A 20,595-nucleotide genomic window follows, 5' to 3' on the forward strand; every position below is an offset into this window, starting at 1 on the left:
ATGATATTGGTAAAACATGTGAAGTATGAAGTAAAAAAAAGTAATGGATCTAGGTGACAGTAGAATACAGCACACAGCCAAAATGAATTATGGGCTTGAATCCCTCTGGAATTCTCAAAAGATGTCATTATATCACTATCATATCAAATTACCATTTGCTAAGTTTGTTAATTATCACCCTGTCGGCTGATCATATCCACGTCACATCTCAAGTGTGAGATCTTGTGCAATTGGATTGACTTACACACAGAGTTTTAAAAATAAGTTATGCCTGCACTTGTGTTAAGAGGTGATGCTCATCAACTTTGATTTTTGAGAACATCAATGTTTGAGAAGATTAATTTAATGGCAGGATAATGTGGCTGCTGTAAAAACTTTTTTTTATATATTCAAGAAATGGAAAAGTCTTTATTGATTTTGAAATATGCCTTAAAACACTGAGGATCCTCGCAAGGAAAATTGCTTCAGCATGTTTAACATTTCAAAAGATCCGACGAGAGGGATACGCCACAAATTGGCACATCAGATATGTCACAAACACTGTTTAAAGAACGGCCCACCTACAGACAGGATGCCTACGAACATTATTTGATCAGATCTACTGCACATGTTAGAGGGTCCTTGACAAAGAGATATTAAGTACATGCCCTAAAAAGGTTTGAGGGCTGCTTGTGTCATTGCTGGTGGGAAAGGTGTTAGAATAAATAACAAACTAGTACAATGCAACATACCTCCAGTCATTTACAACTATCACAACCCTTTTGGTTGGTTTTGTAACTGCTGTTGAGCTTTGTCTGACTTTTTTTTTTGGCTTACATGCAGCTGCAATTTGAGCACAAATCATTTGTGTTCTCTCTGCACTTACATTGCTGCATGCTGGTTTCAAAGTGCTGATTAGCAAATATCTCTGAAAATGCTGCACTGTTTGTATACATGATTGAGTATAGCATACTTTCCTTTAGGTTCTTACTCTATTGTGTCTACATTCACTCTGTAAATGTTTCGTGGAAGTGCATCTATAACTCTGCAGTGTCACAAAAAGACAAGACAAAAAGTCTGTCCCACACCTCTTGAACGCACCCTGGTCCTCTACAGGAAGTGGACTCACGCTGGCGCGTTTGTTGAAAACAAACCCGGGCAGACGTCGTGTTGACATGTCACCGCCAGACAACCACTCACTGAAGTGACAAGCCTCGGTCGTTGATGAAGCCTTTTAAACTGTTTTTTCACAGGGAGACGCAATACATTGAACATGGAGTTATCTCCCCTTATAAAGAAAATAGGTGGGCTAACTCTTTAGCTAAGCAAATGTAGCGTAGGACGCTGACTTTACCCGAACTGTTTGAACAAAACGCTGTCACTTGCCTATTATTAGCCGATGCTACGTCAGCTAACTATAGAAACTATCTCCATCTAGGTGGAACACGTTACACTAACTTTAGTAAGCACAGGTGTAATCATTGTCAACACTAGCGTTATCTTAGTAACGTTAATTAACCCAAGTCGGTCAAACTTTTTCTGAACTTCAAACCAAAGTTAGCTAACAGCTAGCTAGCTGTTGATTAGCTGAAACACAGCGTCGCTAACTCTGCTATAATGTTTCTGCTCAACCTTAGGTCATTCACTGGTGGAGATAAGAGTTCGAGCATTAAAGAACATCATTTGTAAGCTGGAGCACTCCCTGATTTCCGTCTCTGACATCGTCCAAGAGAAGATGCTTTTTGTGCATCTCCTTGAATGGTTCAATTTCCCCGAGGTGCCAAAGCAGCAGGAGGTCCTTGAGTTGCTCTCAACGTTGTCAAAGGTAGACACACTTCTAGCTACATTATATATAAGCTTCATCACCAGGTTATGTCATTTTGGCTCTGGCTTCAGCCTTTCTTTAACAAGGCTAACCAGACTTTTACCAGTTAATGGGAGTTAGATCAATATATGATGTAATAAAGTTTCATGTCAGGCTTCAGTTTTATTTCTCAGAGATTAGCCCAGTGACATTTTAATAGCGACACCCATGCAAAGTGATTTTACGGTGCTGTATTACATTGAACTATCATTTTCTTCCATTCCATTTCCGTTTGTCATTTTGTCTGCAGCATCCTAGTGCAGCCCAGATGCTAAGAGACGTTGGGGCTGTGGACTTCCTCACGCAACTGTCTCCTAATGTGGAACCCAGACTGCGAGCTGTCATCGATGGAACCCTGGACCAGCTGTTCCAGCTACCTGAGCTACTCCCTAGTCGTACAATGGTCTACTCGCATGGACAGCGTTCTACGACTCCAACAGGTGTTGCAAGTTAAAGCCAAAATGGTTGTTTGTTTATGATTCTGTCTTCTAGAAACCTCTAAATGTTCGTCATCTTATGAAGTAGAGAGGCCGAAGTGAGTGGTGTGGGTTGTCAGTTTGGCTTTACACAGATCTTATAACGCTTTTATCAAATACTTGCAGTATGTAAAAGGACATTTTAACAGATCTGTTGTCTCTGCGGCAGCATCTACAGTTGTTCCACCTGAAGACCATTTTCCTAAAATGGGTTATTTCCACAAGACCATGCCGAGCCACACAGATGTACCAGCTCAGAAGATAGCAGGTATCAGTACTTCGAATATTTATTTGTCTCTCCTTAGTGTGCTGGGTCTCATCTTGAATTTTGCTTGCAGTTTTATCTACAGACAGCCCTGTATTCTATGAATGGCTTGTTTTACACGTTTTATCCCTCTACAGTGCATGAGTCTGTGAGATGTCTCAAGTTTTCTGTGTTTCCGTGGCTGACTTTGACAAACACAGACAGACACATACTTGCATCCAACGAGAGGTGAGAGGGAATACATGAATCAAACAAATAATATATATGCATGGTTAAAATGCAATTAATGCGATGCAATGTTACATTTACAAAATTATGATTTAATTTAGGAAACAAATCATTGAAGAACAAGACTAAGAAACATTCTGTGCCCGCTTTTGGTACTTAACAGTTTAAATTTCAAATAAGAAGCATGTGATGTTAAATTACTGAGTATTAAATGTATCGGATTTAATTCTTTTGAAACAGTTCTCTAAGGAGCAGCAACCCCAACCTGGTGCGGACCACATGTGAACTTCTGTGTGATGTCATTATGCAAGACTTTCCTGCTGAGATCTTCCTGCAAAGACCAAGTATTGTACAGGTATCATTACACAACCATGTTCTTGCACTGACAATAGTATTGTTTATGTGCATATGATTAGTATATGATTATGCTACTTTTTAAAGAAATGAGCGAAAAGATCATCACTAAAATTATACAAGGTTTTTATTTTTCATTGTACAACAGGGTTGCATAATGACATTTAGATTGTCATCCCTATTTGCTACATAGGAAAGATATTATATGTGGAGGGTGGAGGATGAATGAAGGAATCTCACAGCCAGAGGAAATAAGCTGTTTTGAAGTCTGTTGGTTCAGCAGCTGATACTTTTTTTTTTAATCTCTTTCCAGACGGCAGTAGGGTGAACAGGTTGTGGCTGGGGTGGGTTTTGTCTTTTAATATCCCCATAGCTCTTCGCAGGCACCTCCTGTCACCAATATCACTGATGCTCAGTAGATGTGTGCCAAGGATGTTTTGGGCGGTTTTAATTAGCCGCTGTAGAGCCCTCCTGTCCTGGGCCGTGCACATCCCATGCTAGTTTGTAGTCAGGATGCTTTCTATAGCTCCTATGTAAAAGTTTGGAGTTTTATCTTCCTAAGTTTCTTTAAGAAATCCAGCCGTTTATGAGCTTTCTTCACCAGGATGTGTGAGGACCATGTCAGATTGTTTGTGTTGCTGATTCCTAGGAACTTGCTCCACCTCAGCTCCATTAATGTAGACAGGGGTGTGCGTCTTCGCCTCCTTTTTTTTTTTTTTTTTTTTTTTTAAATCAACAATCAGCTCCTTGGTTTTACCGACATTAAGCAGTAGGTTGTTCTCTGTGAGGTTGTTGCATACAGAAAGTTGTTGTATACAGAAGGTGTGCCGTAGTGGTTTCAGGTCCCATTATTTGCCGTCACAGGTTTGATCCCACACTATAACAACAGGTCATGTTAGAATCTAAGCATCTTCAGGTGCAACGAGTTTCTTCTGAAGGTTTCGGTGTCGGTGCAACGTTCGGCATACTGAGATCAAGTCATTAAAATCAAATACAAGTAGAATTTGTATTATTTTCAGCACATAATTTTTACTTTACAGGGTGTTTGGTTTTTGACAGTCCCAATGCTTATGTTTCAAGACAAACGCCTGTATTTGACTTAAAAATGGTGGCTTGTTGCTTCCCCTAACATCTCTCGGTGCTTGATTCAACATGGCTGTCCCAAGAGACAAAATTAAAGATGTGACTGAAGAACTCCACCGGGGCTTTTCTGATGGTTCTCGGCCAACTGTTCATAATGTTCAGCATTCTTGTTTATTCACATCAGTTAGATGACATATATTGCTCTGAGTGGCTAACATGACCATCCCACAATGGAATTTATGGGATGGTCACTCAAGCCACTGTCAAAATAATAACCTGTCAAATGGTGCCCTTGACCAAAACACCAATTTATAATTCTGTGTCCCTGATCTTGTAGGAGGTTGCGGGGGCCTCTGGGGCCTTACTTTGCTTGAGCAGGCACTAGATTGCCGTGAGGATATAGTTTGGTCACGATGTCCTTCTTGCAGGGTTCAAAAGACCTTCGTGGAACATTTTGCTTCTTTCCTCTTAAGGCCGCCTTGAATGTTGAATATCAGGGATTCTGTAAAATTGGTCCAAATTGTCTGCAGGTGACCTCGTCCTGGTATTGTTGGCTTATGGAGGAATCTAAAATGTCCTTTGTTGCAAATAAAAAGATCAATGTGCTTCGGTCAAGTTCACACCGACTGATGCAAATCTACAGCGACACCCATCCCTTTTTTTTTTTTTTTTTTTTTTTTTTTTTTTTTTAAAACATTCAAGAGATATTTTCTCTCCCTAAGTCTGTACTTTTTACGGTATCCACCAGTATCATGTTGGCAACATAGTTCATCTCTTCACCGAGCTCTTCTTTTAATTGGCATAGACAGAGTGTTGGGAGGAGACGTGGCCCCGATGAGCCACAACTGCGAACATTACTGTTTCGTAATAAAGCGATGCATTACATTCGATCGGTCTCCAGGCAGTATTAGCATACTGTCACCCTGCAGTCTCATCACCAAAAATCATTATGGGGAAGTACTTCTCCAATTGTGGCTTTACTTTGCCATCTCTGGATTTAGAGACATGACACTATTGGCTGAAGAGGGCATGGAATCTGAACTTACAACAAATTCAATAATTCAATTCTACTTGCCCTTTTTATTTAGCGAATTTTATTACAACTTTTCTATCACTGTCTGAGTTTAGGTCCCGTCTGTGTACATTGTTTCAGCTCGGGCTCTGTTGTTTCTCTTTTTATGCAGAGTGGAAAAATAAATATATTTGCCCAATTACGATAATGTCCTAATTGGATGTTACTGGTTGGTAATTAGGTCCTCAGAAAACCTTTCCATAAGCCAGATTTACAGCTGTAATACTGCTCTGATTTCCCCTTCTGTTTTCAGAACCTCCTGTCCCTGTTGAGGCTGGGTTCGGGTAATGGTGAGGCAGACTACCTCCACTTGCAGGCGCTTTCCTGCCTTCGGCAGCTTTGTGTGGGGCTGCGGAGGAGACTACGCTTTCATCAAGATCCAAGCTTTTACTCCACAAAGCAAGGTAGCGTGCCATATGACTTGCAGCTGCTGATTTGTAGAGTTTTGGATGCTTGTGCTGTCAGTTTACAGCCTCCCTTTATTATAAAGTTAGTTTTTAAACAAATATATTTCTTATTTGGTTGCAATTTTCGGTTATATCCTTGACATGACCAACTCCCAAATCACACCACATCGTTTTACATGTTTCAAGTGTAAACTTCAAACATTCTGTTTGCATTATTGTTGTTTTTTCTCTTCAAATTATCAATTTATTTAAAATAAATGTAACAGCTTTTTGATCCAACTGATTCATTTCTCACAATGAGTCGTTTGTATCACAAATTTTCGTATTTCCTTCTTTGTTTTGTTTTTGTTGTTTGTGTAGATCCTGTGTCCCAGAACTCGTCCTTTTCCTACTCCCAGGAAGTGCGTGGGACCCAGCGTTCCCAGGCCTCGTCTCCGGCGGCAGAGTGCTCTCCTCGGCCCTCTGTGGTGGGACGCACAGGCCAGAGAGCCAGGGGAGATGGCCAAGATGGAGACGTAGCTTCCACCAGGTGTGTAACTTCGTATTTTAATAACATGCTGAAGGAGACTATGGAAGAAGTTGAACTGCATCACTTTCGGTGCGTCGGCTCTCGCTCCGTGTTGTTTCTTTGCATGTCTTTAGCAATCATCTCGGCAGTGAGAGCAGAGATTCACTCAGTTGCACTTCTGAGGCACAAATGGTATTATGTTAGTCTATCTCTCTTGCTTGAAGAAATTGCTTTTTGATATGATTCAGCATCGTTGTCAACTCCGTTCACCAGACCTTACACTTAAAATGGGGAGTCTTATACTTTTTAGAAACGTGTGCAGGATTTTTTTTGTGGCTTTGATAATGACAACATTGCTGGTGACACCAGCAACCCACACACTTAGATGAAACGACGTGAGAGAGACTGTGGAGGATGTTATTATTCTTTTAGATATAAATAAGACCAGGAGCCCTCTAGCGGCCGGTCTGCAGTGTTTAAAAATCAGATTCTAATTCCTTTGATGGCAGTTTTTATGATCCATCCCCATACAGCTCATACGTCACTCCTTGTATTTCGGTGGTCCAAGTACAGATCATGAATTTACAGTTGTCGTCCTCTCTTGTCTGTGATGTATCCAGTGGCAGCTCGCACAGAGGCGGAGCATCGGTCCAGGCCCCCCGGCAGACGCCCCAGTCACCCGTAGACGTGGCCCAGTTGGAGCTTCCGGACCTGGGTGCCGAAGATGTCCTGGAGTTGCAGTTACAGCAGCTCACTTTGGCTCAGTTCACTGTTGCCACCATGACACATGCCGTCCCACTGCTTAAAACAGGTAGGAGTCATTGTGGTATTTTATGTAAACAGGGAAAGATTTTGTAAACGGTATGTCTTTTTGTTTGTTTTAGTAACGATCAGATACTGCCCATATCCCCTCACCTGTTTCACCATATTGACTGCATTCTGTCAGTTCTGGATCTTGTCAAAAAAAAAAATCTCCCTTGCTCCTCAGTTTCTCTCCTCCTCTGTTCTTTCTCAGAGGGTTCGCATGCGCTCCATCGTGTTCTGGAGCTGCTGTGCGACGCCGTCCTCCTGCTCGGGGACAGTGTTCGTGAGCTGGTCTGGGACGATCGCAGCCTGGTGGGGATGGAGCTGGCAAGTCAAAACACAACTCATGACAGCCTCTTCTGTAGATGAATGGCTACACTTCACTGAAAGAGGGGGGGGGGGGGGCACACTGGGTTGGCCACCAGACAGTTTGCTACACACAAACAGGCATATGGTACTCAAATGTCAAGGAGAGCTGCAGGCATGTGATTGAGCTGAATGAATTATATAAGGTTACAAAGGCTTTCTGCTGTTTACAAAGCTTCTCACACATAGGTGTGGGCACACCTTGTCTGTACTCCTGGGTTTTAAGTACAGAATCGTTGGTTTGGTAAATGTCTCCATTTACTTTGTGTATAAACTCCACACACAATGGATTGTGTTAAACTAGTGTTTTTTTTTTTCATTTTTCAACCGTGCGGAGTCATTTGTCATTCTCCCTGACTGTTTAAAGAGTATGTTCCTATGCAGGGGGACTTATGCACTTGTCAAGCCCAGGTCCCTCTGGCCCTCTGCTGTTTAATACATGCCCAGAGTCTTGCAGCCTGAGAACTGTTTTGTCATCTTTATGTGGAGAGCAGCTTTAGTGTGCCAGACCTCGAGGTTTTTTCCCTGCGGGAATGGGCCCAACTGTTCATGCCAGCCACAGCAATTCACAAGACATTTACTGCCCCCTGCTGGTTTAATTCCTCTATTGTTCAATTTCTCCTCCCTAGAACAAAGTGGCTGAGAATAGATTGTTCCAATTTATTCATACAGAGATGGGGTGGATCTGTATCTAGTCCCAAAATAACCCTGAAATCTGATTACGTTCAATTCCTAACGCCTGGAACGAGCAATCTTTCTCTTGGCCCCCTGCCAGTAGCTTTGCGTCGGTGTGTGCCTGTGTATGTGAACATGCACACGATGTGAATGCATGTACGTGTGTTGCCGTGTTTGTGTGGCACGCATGCCTTTGTCTACATTTCTGTCTGTGTTTTGTATTTAGAAGGAGAAGCTGCAAGCCTGCATGGAACTATTGGGGGACATCCTCGGCTACCATCAGAGCTATTCACCAGATATTCCCCACAGCTCTCAGATTCATCACAGAATAGCGTACACAGGCATTGCTGTATTCACCATTAAACTCCTTCAGACCATCCTCCCTCTTGAGAAGGTATGTATGTGCAGGCGTGTTTCTGTGCACTTGCGTGATCAAATTACAATACTTTCTTCTCTGGTTTTCTGTGATTACTTAAACTTAAAAAGTAGTAGAGCATTAATATTTCTCAACCCCACACAGGCGAGTGACAATCTCCCGGAAAACACAGCAACAGCTATTTTCTACCTGTGCTTGGACACTTCATTGGGAAGTTTATTACCCAGCATGCGAGACACAGCGGTGGCCTACTTGGAGCAGGTGAACTCAGACAGCCATGACCTCTACAGGAGGGTGAACCGCGCTGCCCTTTGGATGGAATCCACTTGTAACTTTCTCAAGGAAGCACAAGCCGAGGTAAGAGCTGCATGTCGCATAATTACAGTAAGCAAATAGCAAAAGTAGCTCTGCAGTCTACAAAGAAAGGGTAGTCGTCTATTATAGATATACAACAATTTAAAAAAAGTCTTAAAAAACCTATAGAGGCTTTTCTTTCTTCATTCATTGGTTTATTTCTGCAGGGAGAGAAGAACTGGTTGGAGTTACTGGAGCTGGCAGACCAAGCCATAGACGGCCTCCCGTTTCACCAGCACTTACCCATCGTCAAGGAATGTGTTCACATCTGCTCTCACCTGTAAGTTAAACATCTTGCGATGTAAAGTCATTTGTTCTGCGTCATTTATATATTTTTAAGCTTGTTTGAATTGTTTTTGGCGGTCCATCACTAGGTGGAGGTTTGATCAGCCCAGTCCGTTCCTCCAAACAGAGAGCCAGAAACTTCTCCTCAAGCTGCTGTCCCATCCGTCACTGCCCGTCAAGACGGAAACATACGAACACGCTTTAAACCTGGTCAAGGTCAGAGCAAGCCATCTAATATCGGTGTTTAAATGAGCGTGCAGGTTCACGGCCAAGCAATTAAGGCTACTAGAGCCATCATGTGGGTCTGTTTGGTGGGGCCACCCGTATGTAAACAAGTAGGATGAAGATGGATGAATCGCACGTCTTTGACAGCGTGCTATAAACAAAAACGCACTTGACATTTGAAATCAGACTTGCTTTTCATTTTACTAACTGCCGTCAAGGACACATGGCTACGTTTTCAAGTGAAATGGAACTCGTATGGGAGCACAAGTGAGACGACGGTGATAATTTATGATGTGCTCTGGTGTGATTACATACACCCCTAGGACTGCCTTGGCATCCAGAATGTGTCACGACAGGAATCGGCAGCCTGCGGTGGAGTCAGCTTCCTTCTGCACCACAGGGTGCTCTATGAAATAAGTGCTTTTGGACTCCAGGATTCTGCAGAGAAGGTAGGCAAAATGTTGACTTCTTGTATTTTTATAGAACCAACTTGACTTTTAGACCTTACATCTTTTAATATGCTAGTTCAGGGTTGAAGGGAATACATGTTATCAAACACAAGTACTCATTAAAAGTGAAAGTACAGGGTTCCTGTGTGTTAAGTTATTGTACAATGCTTTAAGGTCATGCTAAGCTGTCAGGGTTCACTGGTGTCATGTGATTTAGGCGTTTAAAAGTCTGTCACTACTTGCAAGTAAATGTTTTGCCAGCAGCGCCTTTGTGAATTCAGCAGTTTACCTGTGTGATCTATAGGTGAACGTCGCTGCCAAGGATATCCTGCTATTCCTGCTCAAAGGACGATTGATGATGACAGCATCAACCTGGGACAGATTCAATGAGGCACTTTACCCGGTCATGCCCATATTACAGGTGTTGTGCTCCCTGTAGAGGCTGTGTTGTATTTGTACTTCAGAGCTCATAAAGCGGCATATTACATTTATGGCACGGGGGGGGGGGGATGTTGTGTATGTTATACATAATCAAAACAAATATGATCAAAAGTTCAATTTTAGCGCTCTTGGACCACAAAGACTGTATATTGAGCTGCCAGCGAGAATAATGTAGTTATTCTCTCATTTACATATTCTGTGTTATATTGTTTTCTTTTGGGGTGGAAAAAAAACCCGAGCATTTATTAATTGTTCCGTTTCAGGCAACAGAAAGCCTGGAAAAGTCTTCATGAATATGCATGAGATTTTGACTAGGCTGTCAAGTGTGATTTAATTCAAGGAGGCCATTGAGAGACGGGGCCCACCATGTCAACAAGAGACGAAATGAAACCACCCATAATCAAAGCAATGCATATTTTATTTACTGTTGTGCAGCTTAGCTGGAATTCCCCATTGTTCGCTCTATTGTCTGCCAAGGCAGTCTGAGAATTGTGTGTTTTTGTGTGTGTGTGTGCGCGTGGCAGGGTTATGCTGGCACTGAAGAATCGCTGGGAAACTGTGTCCTGCTGATAAGTGACATGCCGGACGGGGCAAGAGACAACGTGTTCCCAAGCGCCGCCAAGCTGAAAGCAGCGCTCCGACTTCTTTTTACCAAACAACCCACGTGAGTCTTTCTTTTTGTCAACGCTGTGTCTCTCTGTGTTTGTTTGGGTGTTATGTGCCTGCCCAGATGAGTGCACGTATCAGAGATGTGTAGTTTGCGTATATATGTCTGCGATGGTATGTTTCATTCTGTGCCTTCGCGCTGCAAAGTTGTTTGATTAGTTTGACGTTGGGTCTCAGGGCTTTTTTGTGATTCAGACAAAACTCCTGAGAGTCTAGATATTCTGCTTCAAAACACATAATGCGATGGACATATTACCTCTGTCTGGTGTGTCAGCTGATGTTCATATCAAGTCATCTAAGTGCTCTGTGAGGTATGTGTAAAACAGCTATCCAGTCCCAGCACATGAATATTGATAGGGATGGAAATTATCCTCAAATTACCCTGTCTGCCGTTTGACAACCAATCAACCAAAAAACTGAAAGGCAGGTGACATTTTCAGCCACGTATTAGTATTCTAATGCAGACGAAAGGCTTGCTCTGCCCCCTGAATGGAGCTGTTTTGTGTGGTTTCCAAGCTAAGTTAAACAGTAGGATTTTCAATGAAATATTTAACTCCAAGTATTGCATAAACTCTGCTCATTATTACCAGTGTGAGAATAGCAGCAGTGCAACAAATTGTGCCCCACTTAACCGGCGATGATGATGCTAGCACAGCCAGACCAGACCTGGATCAAACGGTGATCTCCTCGCTCCCCAATCTCTTCTGCCTCAGAAACCCTTCAGACATCACGCTGGACACCAGCAACAAGTCTGTCCTGAAGGTACAAATCCACATACACATCAAGAACAACACACTTGGAGACACATCTGCACAGGCCGATACAAAGTGATGCTTAATGTGTTTAATGTTGGCTTAGGTGGAGTCGGTGGAGAAGCTGTTTTGCATCCTGTCCTCAGACACTGTTGACATCTCCCTGAGAAGATCAGCTGCAGAGCAGCTGTCTGTAGTGCTACAAGGTCAGCTGTCTGTAAAATATACTGACTTTAATTTACTGTATTTGTTATAAACGCATCTATTGTGTTTATCTATCTAAAAATGTATTTATCATCTATTGTTTTTAATGGGTTCCCATCCCATGCTAGGCTCTGTCAGGCTAATACTTTCTCTGTGCATTGCTCTCTCATGGTGGAGTCTTATGAGAGTGCTCATGTGGAGGCATATTTTAATAGGAAACACACTGACTGGTTATACACTCTGTGCACCACAAGTACTTGCAACTCTGTAAAGGGGATAATATCACTGCAAAGTACAACAGAATGTAGTTGCTAACAATTCACATGCCCTTAATAGTTGATTTGAGAATGATATTGAATTTGATATTCCATAATGAGGCATAGTGCCTGAATTGTCTACCACATAAAAATAGGTTTCAAAGGCCTAAACGGGGGTCTAGAGACAATTTGATGGAGTCGATAAAATTAACAAACAACTTTAAAAGTGTGTGTGATAAGCGAGAGCTCTTTCCTTCCGACTGCAGCAGAGTGTGTGTGCCCTCCCACCACCATATGTTTCACACAGGCAGAAAAAGCAAATAGTGAATGATTATGCAAATGTTTATTGTTTGTATTTTGAATTGTTCTCTTACTTCCCTGCAGACACAGCAATGCACCCGGTGCTGAAGAACCTTGGAATAACAGACAAAGTAGTTTCTTTCATTACGGGGAGTGTAAACGGCAACGAGGTAAAAACACTGTTTGGGGGGCAAAGTGAAAAATGATAGATGTGTGCCGAATGAATTGCTGGGAAACAACCCCTGTGCCTCATGAATGCAGTTCCATGTACTCCCGTTCGTGTACATGTCCTTGTTTATATCTGCCCGTGTGAGTACATGAGTTGCCAGCGGATGTGGAGGAAACCCACTGAGGCGTGCACGATAGAAGGGTGAAATGGCCCGTATTAATAGTGTCAGACGGGCTTTGGTCAGCAGTGATTTTTTGCCCTCTAGTAACTACAGTCTGCTGATCATTCCCAAGCCTTGAATCAGAAGCCGCTAACAGGGGTAAACGTCCAGCATGTCTGGCTACATGGAGGTGAAGCAACAGGGCCACAAAGAATGGTTTGTCTCAACTAACAAGTGTGTATGAGAGGGATGCCTGCAGGTTATATTTGTCCCAACCCTCCACTGCCACTGCCTACAACCTGAGCGGTCTTGGGTTTAGCTTCTGTGAAGAGACAGTAAAAAGACACCCTGTGCATTTGTATGTGAGAGACGGAGGAAGAGAATATGTGTATTTGTTTGTGTTTTCCCTGCAATTAAACACGGGCTGCATATGTTGCTGTTCTCCCCAGAGCTTAGATTGCCTGCTGGAGCCTTGCGTATGTATCCTGAGGAAGCTGGCGTACGCTGATCCATCTCTGAGGCACAGTCTGGCACATCGCAACCTCCTGCTCCTCACACTGCTCAGGGGTACATTCACAAGGCAACTCATTAAGTAACAGCTAGACATGTTGTGTTGTGTAGCTCAGGGGCAAATTCTCCAGAAAAAAAGATGACAACTCATCCATTGATGCATAGCTTTTAACCGTGTTGTCACACTGCAGTAATTGGCATATTAGTATGATGCAACTAGTTGCCATGGTGCTCATCTCTGCATAATTTCTGCCTAAATTATCAGTCATTTAATTTAAATAACATCTTGATTGTGACTACCTGTATTTGTTACAGATTCAGACAGAAATACTTGTTATTGAGAAGTTTTATGCAAAAAACATGTGCCAGGTTTTAATGCTTTACAATTGTAATGTTTATACAACTTTAAAGCGCTCACTTGTTGCTTTAAAACCTCAGTTATAATGTCTGCAAAGGCCTGATGTGGGGTGGAAGCATCATAGGGGGTTTCCTTTGTTAGTCCCTCCTAATTAAATTAAAATGTTATATGCATTTAATCATGAGATCGAGAGTGATGGTTGTTATATAAATTGTCTTCGTTAAAGCATCATTGATATTAAAGGAGAACAAAGGCAGTGGAAATGAGATCGCTGTCCTGATGAGTTTACTGCTATTCGACGAGATTGCCAGCATTAAAATATGGTGAGTTTGTTTCCTCTTTTTGAACTTTCCAATTTCCTAAAATACACGTGCATCCATTGTTGTGCTACCTGCTTCTTGTGTCCTATCAGGTCGGACCTATCCAACACAGATGTGACCCCCACACCATTCTCCCTGCCACTGTCAGTAATACGCAGGTAAACCTCATCTGTGAAGTTATGAAGATCAACATTTAACATTCAAACTGCACAAACAATACGAACAAGTTTACCCTTCTCCCAGGTACAACATCCCATTCCAGGCAGCGACTCATCACGCCGTCAGCCCGTACTGCTGTGTCCTGCCCTCGTCCTCTGACCTCCTGACCCTGGCTCCCGCCCGCCTAGCCCTGCAGGTGGCCTGGAACACTGCATGGCATTCTGGGATAGACGACCTCCTCGAAGAGCTACATGGCATCTCTCCCAATGTTACTGAGTAAGTAACTCAGTTACTCTTATGCATGTGCATATATATATATATATATATATATATATACACTGCCACACATCACTCTAATACAATGTTCTCTGTCGTGGAGAATTGTACTAAAGAATTAGTTTGAAAAGGCTTGGCATCTTGTGTTTCATCTGTCTTCATTTACTCCTAATGTCACCTAATTCAAAAAGATGAGAATGTCTCCCACACAGTTCTAACCAGCCTGATTACAGCAAATATGTTTAACGCACACCATAGATGGATCAATCCACTAACAGTGCTATGATTGGGAGAAGAGGGCTTGTTTGAGATGAGTTAGTCAGTGAAAATTGAGAGGTATCTTCCTTTTTTGTGTAAAGTACAACTTTGTGCACAGGTCCTTGTCTCTGATATTGTTTTGTCTTCTTTATCTTATTACCGTACGTTTTTCATCTTTGTTTTGACAGTTTTCTTGAGAATTGCTTGTTAATCGTAGCTGGTATGACGCCCGCCTCTGCTTGGTTCGGTTACACGTAATTCTCGAATAACATCTCTCTTTGGATGACTCATAAATGTCTCATCCCCCCAGATTGGTGATCAAATATGTTTGTTAATGAAGCCATTAGTATGCTTCTGATGCAGCGCACTTGTCGGGACTTGACAGTCACGTAGTCTGCTTTTTGAATATATGTGTTTTTTTTTCATTTACATTTTGTCCCCACAGATTTCATCATGACTTAAAGCTGTCGGAAGCACAGGTCCTGTCGCTGCAGGCGGTGCATCTTCCCTCTGCGCTGCAGGGCTGCATCAAGGCCATCGTGACGGCAGCGGGACACGGCTCGGTGACCTCCGCCCTCTCCAGGCTGAGCCTCTATTTACTGATTGACCAACTGGCCCTCCCTCACACCCCCACCCACGGCTGCAGAGACACCCTTCACTCCCTCAGCTGGCAGGCAGCAGTGACAAGGTACACAGGATGCAAATTCAGTTCGAAATTCTTGTACTTTAGGTTGACATGCTAATAACCAGCAAATATGTCTTGTTAAGGTTTATGAATTGAGAAAACGATGGGATGGGATCCCAAAATGTAGGTGTTTCTTAGTTACTGTTGCAGCATGTCTTAATACAATTAATATTTCCACTGTACAATGATGTTTTACTTATTTCTTTAATAGAAAAAAACAAAGAAGAGTATTCCGTATGCTAGACAAAGAATGTCTAAGTTATTACTGAGATTTTTCTTTTAATTAAACATGCTCTCTTCTTCTTGTTCTCTCGGTCTCTGTCACTTCCTCCCTGCAGGTTTCTCCAGGTGCTTCCAGCCAGTGTTGAGGATGAGAGGTTGCTGGTGGGCATTGTTGCATTTTTGAATGCCTACTTCAAACACATGCACACAGAGTCTGCATCTGACCCAGAAGACCAGGACTTACGCTGGATACTGGAGCTGCTTCTCAACCAGGTGCACATATTTTACACTGTCTGCAAGCAGGATAGTAATACTTTACTAAAAAATATATTTTTTATGGTTTTGACTTAAGGGATAGTTGGTATAAGTTTCAGTGTGGTTGGGGTATCGATGATGTACTATTTTCCACTATTCAGTGCTGTGTATTGGCAAGCACCTCATGTATCACGATGCCTACGATATATCGCGATATATTGCGATACAATTGCAATTTCTTTTATGAAAATGTAAAAATAGAGCTGAAAATACAACTTGCTGTATACCACCTGGATAGTCTTAATACGTACATCGCATATTGATAACTCGGCGGACAAATTGCTTCAAAAGGTATTTATATTACACAAAGTCCTGGGCACTACACCGCTACATCTATCATGTGTCGGCAGGAAGGATTCGGGATCACGTAGCGCCGCTCTACAGTATACGGCCGCTTGCTTGTAGTGGCAGACATATCCATACGCTATTGTTTAAAAAAACAAATGAACGTGATAGTAAGCTATATTGATATTTTTGCACCGCCCTACTATTATGTTTCGTACTGTACTGTAGCTTGTCTTTGGTGTGTGTGTGTGTGTGTGTGTGTAAGCTTGTAAAACGTGTGTGTGTGCATCTCTGTAATCTGGTTAGACTCTCTCCTCTCCAACACAGAGGGTTATGTACCTGTAATCAAAGCTCGAATAAATCACACGCCGAACATATTACTCTCTCATAACGACAGAAAAATAGTATCGCAGCGCACCACCTCAGACCTGCGGAAGAGATTATTTCCTGAGCTCTTAAAACAAAGTTGGATTCATACGTTTGCCCGAGGAGAAGAATCACCACACTGCTTTAGCGGGGAGAGCTACTTTTAGGATTTAATCAGTCTCACCTTGGTTTTCTCATTAACGTGTGTGTAAACAATAAGCCCTCCCCTGGCAGCTAAAGCAGACTCAGATTGAATGCCTGGTAGGGGTGAGCAGCTCTGCTCTGACTTTTCTGTAATTACTGAGCCGTTTCAGGAACATCTGTCGCTCTCTACACTTATTATTAACTCTCCATGTGCACTGCTCAACGAGAAATTCTGTGTGTTTGCTTCTTCTAGATCAGAGTTTTGCAGGGAAAGGGTGGGTGGTATCAAGGAGGAGGCACTTTTGAGATGTGTACGAAATGAGTTGCTAAAACAAACATTTTAGGGAACAAAAGAAGAAGAGGCATTATTACATTAAGATGGGATAAATCCTTAAGTATATATACATAATATACTGTAAACATTCAATAAAAAAACAAACCAATAGAAAATTGTTGGTTTTCTTTCTTCTATCAATCATCCAGGAGACGGCATCCATTCTTAATTTGCTGCTTGGCGTGGAGACCCAGGCTTCAACCCAGAGCCCCGGGGCGCCGGAGGAACTGAAGAACCATGTGAGCCAGAGACTGCAGAAAGAACTCACCGGCTTCTTCAACAGCTTACTCCTCCGACTTTCGCAAACCACTGACAGGTAGGAGGATTTCACGCAAAAACGTGTGACACTCCACTCGCAAGTCACAAGACAGGTGGCAGGACACTGTTATTATTCGTGTCATTATCAGAAACGGTCTTTATTTTTAGGTATTTGTGTTGTTTTTTTGCAATTTGAATATCATTATGAATTCATAAAGTTTCACAAGTTGTTTGTAGGTTTGAAAGATAATTTCATTCATTATAATAATAGAATAATTATAATTTGGTTTTATCTACTTATCAAACAGTCAAGTACTACGTTCTGCCTTAAAAACGGGTATTCAGTATATTTCAGATAGCGAAGTGTTCTTCCACTGATGGAAAACCGACGAGCTTAGTCACTTAGAACATGGAAATGAATGCCAAATGCATAAAAAAAGCCAGAGGCTTATGAAAAAGAATTGTAATGCTAATTGTTAATGTTATCTTGTCTTTCTTTCTGCTTCTTGTCTACCCGCCTGCCTCTCTGGTTTGCTTGTGCCTTGCTCTCTTTCTCACTCTGTGCTACCCTGTCTTTCCAGGCTCTGTCTGGCATTAGCGGGCCCTTTCAAGAGCCAGCTGGCAGTCCGTTTGCTTCAGAGCCTGCGGGTCTCTGACGCCCCGCGTTTCTATGGCCTTCCCAGCTTGGAGAGAACACTGCAGGGCATGGCCAGTCTGACGGCCCAGCCCGGCTGGAGCTCCCACTGCTCTGACCTGGATCCCGTCTTCCTCTGCTCCAAGTATCTCAGTGGGCTATTAGAGGTGTGTGTGTGTGTGTGTGTGTGTGTGTGTGTGTGTGTTGCATGGGCATATGCGAGCCTCTTATCAGAGAGGAGACTGCCGGCAGAAATGAATAAAAGGAAAAAGCCCGGTGCTTTCTGAGGAATTAATTATAGTTAAGCAAAAATGTGGTTACGGGACATGCATTGCAATAGGTAAAGATCTCATTGATTCGATATGCCGCACTGTGAAAGATGCTGGTGAGATCAATCAACCTTGCCTATTCCATCTGTTTGATTGTTCAACGGTCCATAAAACAATAGCGCAACACGGTGTATACCAGCTTGCGCAGCAGTCCTCAGCACAGAGGTGTCTAAACTTTTATTTTTAATTTGGAATGAAGACCCCGGTGGAATAACGCAATACATATGCTTCTTCATTTGGTTTGTTCTAATGGGCAGCTCTCATGAATTAAGATTGCATGAAGATTGAAGGTTATTTTCCTCTTTTTTTTTTTTTTTTTTTTTTTTTTTTTTTTTAGTCCTGATCTCTGGTGGCTGCTTTCATCTCAGTGATAACAATCGGATACGTAACACTTTCACCCCCGTCTTCTCAAGCCTCTGACCCACCTCTCAATCCGATACTCCTGGCACTGTAGGGCCCTAAAGCTCACTAGGCCTTGGGCTCCTCTCTCTTCATTTGCTCTTCGGTGCAGTCCCACATCCTGATGGCACATCAAAGCAAAAATAATTAGTCTCAGTTGTATTTATTTTTCCTTTGGATGCAGTGAGTTGCATGACAAGCATACAGTAACTCAGAAACCGGTACGGCTTTTGCCAGAAACGTGTGAGCAACATGTCAAAACACCACTTCGTGTACCAAATCCAAATAACATGCGGTTCTGTCAGATATGTCTTTGCAAAATGAAAATGAATAGCAAACAAAATAAAGCAGGTGATTGTCCTGCATTGCTCTTAAATTCAATATTCCCAACATGATCTGTTCCCTTCACACAGGTGATCTCATCATTTTATGTAGAGTGGGGTGGCAACTCCATGTCTTTCATGGGGAAAGGTGTGACCAAGAATGCCGTCATCTGCTTGCTGCACCTGTCCCATGAGATGATGGTCGAGAGCAAGGACAAGGCAAGTGTCAACAATGTGTTTGCACTGCTGTGAGGCTGCTGGTCTGAAATAAATCCGTGTAAGATGCATGTACTGAAAGTCTGCACCTACACCAGTCCACACAGTATTGAAAACATGTTGGAATGTAACCGCAACAATGTTTATTGCTCTGCTTTGTCTGCATCAGGACTTCATATCCCAGTGGTCTTTGGGGAATGAGGCCGCTGCTGAGGAGGCCAGTGCGTCTCAGCTCGGTTTGGCCTGGCTCATCCCGCTATGGATCGACCGCGATCAAGAGGTACGGACAAGCTCTAGCTTCCTTTTAAAGTCATAATAATATAAACTATATTCATATGACACTCCAGTCTTCAATGTGTAGCTGTTCACTCTTCATTCTTCAGCTGAACTTCATAAACTCTTTCTGTCATAAAAAGAAGTTTCCAGATGCTTGACTTTTGGGACAAAATGAAACCCATAAGAGTTGCGCAAGAACTCGCAGACAAAAAGAAGCAAATGACAGCTAGTCGTACCAAAGTCTCTTGTCTGTCTCCCAAAATAAGTTCTCGCACAAGTCAGTCTAAGACGCTCCCTCGACAAGGTAGATTCTGACGTTGCCATCATCAGTCTTAAATGCGAGTTTGATGTTATGAATAACCAGCATAGCCAAATGCACATTCACAATATTGTTTCTGGTCTTTGGATGTATATATTCACCTACGTCATATATGTTATATATATGCATATATGTTATATATATATATATATATATATGCATATATGTTATATATATGTTCTTATTTCACTGTTTTTCCTCACACGTCCACTCAAGTTTGCGTCTCCCCTCTCATGTCAGGTGAGGTTTGCCAGTTTGGGTTTGGGTGCAGCTCTGTCTTCGGTGCCCAGCGGGTGCCAGGCTCTGTGTGCTAGCTGTCAGAACATCAGCGGAGGTCTGTGGGGCACGTTGCTGAACATCCTCCTGGATCAGCAGGAGAGCAGCATGGTTCGCAGAGAGGTACGATATTAGAACTACAACCATGCTCTGCTGTCATTGTTTTTCCTTTGAGGAGTCTTATTTTGTATTTACAGAGATGATTGACAAATGCTAACCCCATGTATTGTAAATTGGTAAAACTCATCACTTACTGTTGTAGGATTTCCACACACCTGTCAAAATGAATAAGAGGAAAGCCAGTTTCACTTTTATTTCCTCTGTGGTCAGAAAATGTGGCTGGACTTCTATGTATTACCAGCCAAATACAGGCAGATGGCACTGTTGCTGATGCAGTCTTACTTGGCCCAGTGTGTGCATGTCTCTTTTTTTTCTTCTTGTGTGTCCAGGCTGCATTTATCCTGCAGAACTTGATGGTGATGCCCATGCCTGCCAACTCTGAGGAGGCCAAGGACTCCCACTGGCAGGTCAGCAGCTCTGCCAACCAGTTAAAAAGCTTTTATAGACCATGAAATGTTTTCTCTCTCCCCTTCTTCAGTTTTCTTTCTGTTTAT

General features: G+C 42.5%; 1 protein-coding gene across 2 annotated transcripts in view; it reads left to right on the forward strand.

Moving 5' to 3' along the window:
• Positions 1-1,142: 1,142 nt before the first annotated feature.
• The window catches only part of rttn (rotatin), a 29,590-nt gene continuing 10,137 nt past the window's right edge, over positions 1,143-20,595 (forward strand). Inside the window, exons 1-32 of one of the 2 annotated variants that reach the window (XM_031850132.1) lie at positions 1,143-1,283; positions 1,617-1,804; positions 2,094-2,283; positions 2,489-2,587; positions 2,722-2,812; positions 3,053-3,167; positions 5,575-5,725; positions 6,089-6,257; positions 6,857-7,047; positions 7,252-7,367; positions 8,308-8,475; positions 8,602-8,814; positions 8,979-9,091; positions 9,186-9,312; positions 9,645-9,770; positions 10,075-10,191; positions 10,736-10,875; positions 11,468-11,639; positions 11,736-11,835; positions 12,475-12,560; positions 13,169-13,286; positions 13,814-13,910; positions 14,000-14,065; positions 14,151-14,342; positions 15,046-15,288; positions 15,624-15,780; positions 17,101-17,267; positions 17,791-18,010; positions 18,985-19,113; positions 19,280-19,390; positions 19,946-20,104; positions 20,431-20,508. In XM_031850132.1, coding sequence (XP_031705992.1) covers positions 1,253-1,283; positions 1,617-1,804; positions 2,094-2,283; positions 2,489-2,587; positions 2,722-2,812; positions 3,053-3,167; positions 5,575-5,725; positions 6,089-6,257; positions 6,857-7,047; positions 7,252-7,367; positions 8,308-8,475; positions 8,602-8,814; positions 8,979-9,091; positions 9,186-9,312; positions 9,645-9,770; positions 10,075-10,191; positions 10,736-10,875; positions 11,468-11,639; positions 11,736-11,835; positions 12,475-12,560; positions 13,169-13,286; positions 13,814-13,910; positions 14,000-14,065; positions 14,151-14,342; positions 15,046-15,288; positions 15,624-15,780; positions 17,101-17,267; positions 17,791-18,010; positions 18,985-19,113; positions 19,280-19,390; positions 19,946-20,104; positions 20,431-20,508 — 4,440 coding nt within the window. In that variant the 5' untranslated portion in view covers positions 1,143-1,252. The remainder of the gene's footprint in view (positions 1,284-1,616; positions 1,805-2,093; positions 2,284-2,488; positions 2,588-2,721; positions 2,813-3,052; positions 3,168-5,574; positions 5,726-6,088; positions 6,258-6,856; positions 7,048-7,251; positions 7,368-8,307; positions 8,476-8,601; positions 8,815-8,978; positions 9,092-9,185; positions 9,313-9,644; positions 9,771-10,074; positions 10,192-10,735; positions 10,876-11,467; positions 11,640-11,735; positions 11,836-12,474; positions 12,561-13,168; positions 13,287-13,813; positions 13,911-13,999; positions 14,066-14,150; positions 14,343-15,045; positions 15,289-15,623; positions 15,781-17,100; positions 17,268-17,790; positions 18,011-18,984; positions 19,114-19,279; positions 19,391-19,945; positions 20,105-20,430; positions 20,509-20,595) is intronic. The other variant, XM_031850133.1, reaches the window with a different exon arrangement.

This window comes from Anarrhichthys ocellatus, unplaced genomic scaffold (genome assembly GCF_004355925.1).
Source record: "Anarrhichthys ocellatus isolate YVR2014 unplaced genomic scaffold, GSC_Weel_1.0 scaffold10, whole genome shotgun sequence".
Taxonomy (NCBI): Eukaryota; Metazoa; Chordata; class Actinopteri; order Perciformes; family Anarhichadidae; genus Anarrhichthys; species Anarrhichthys ocellatus.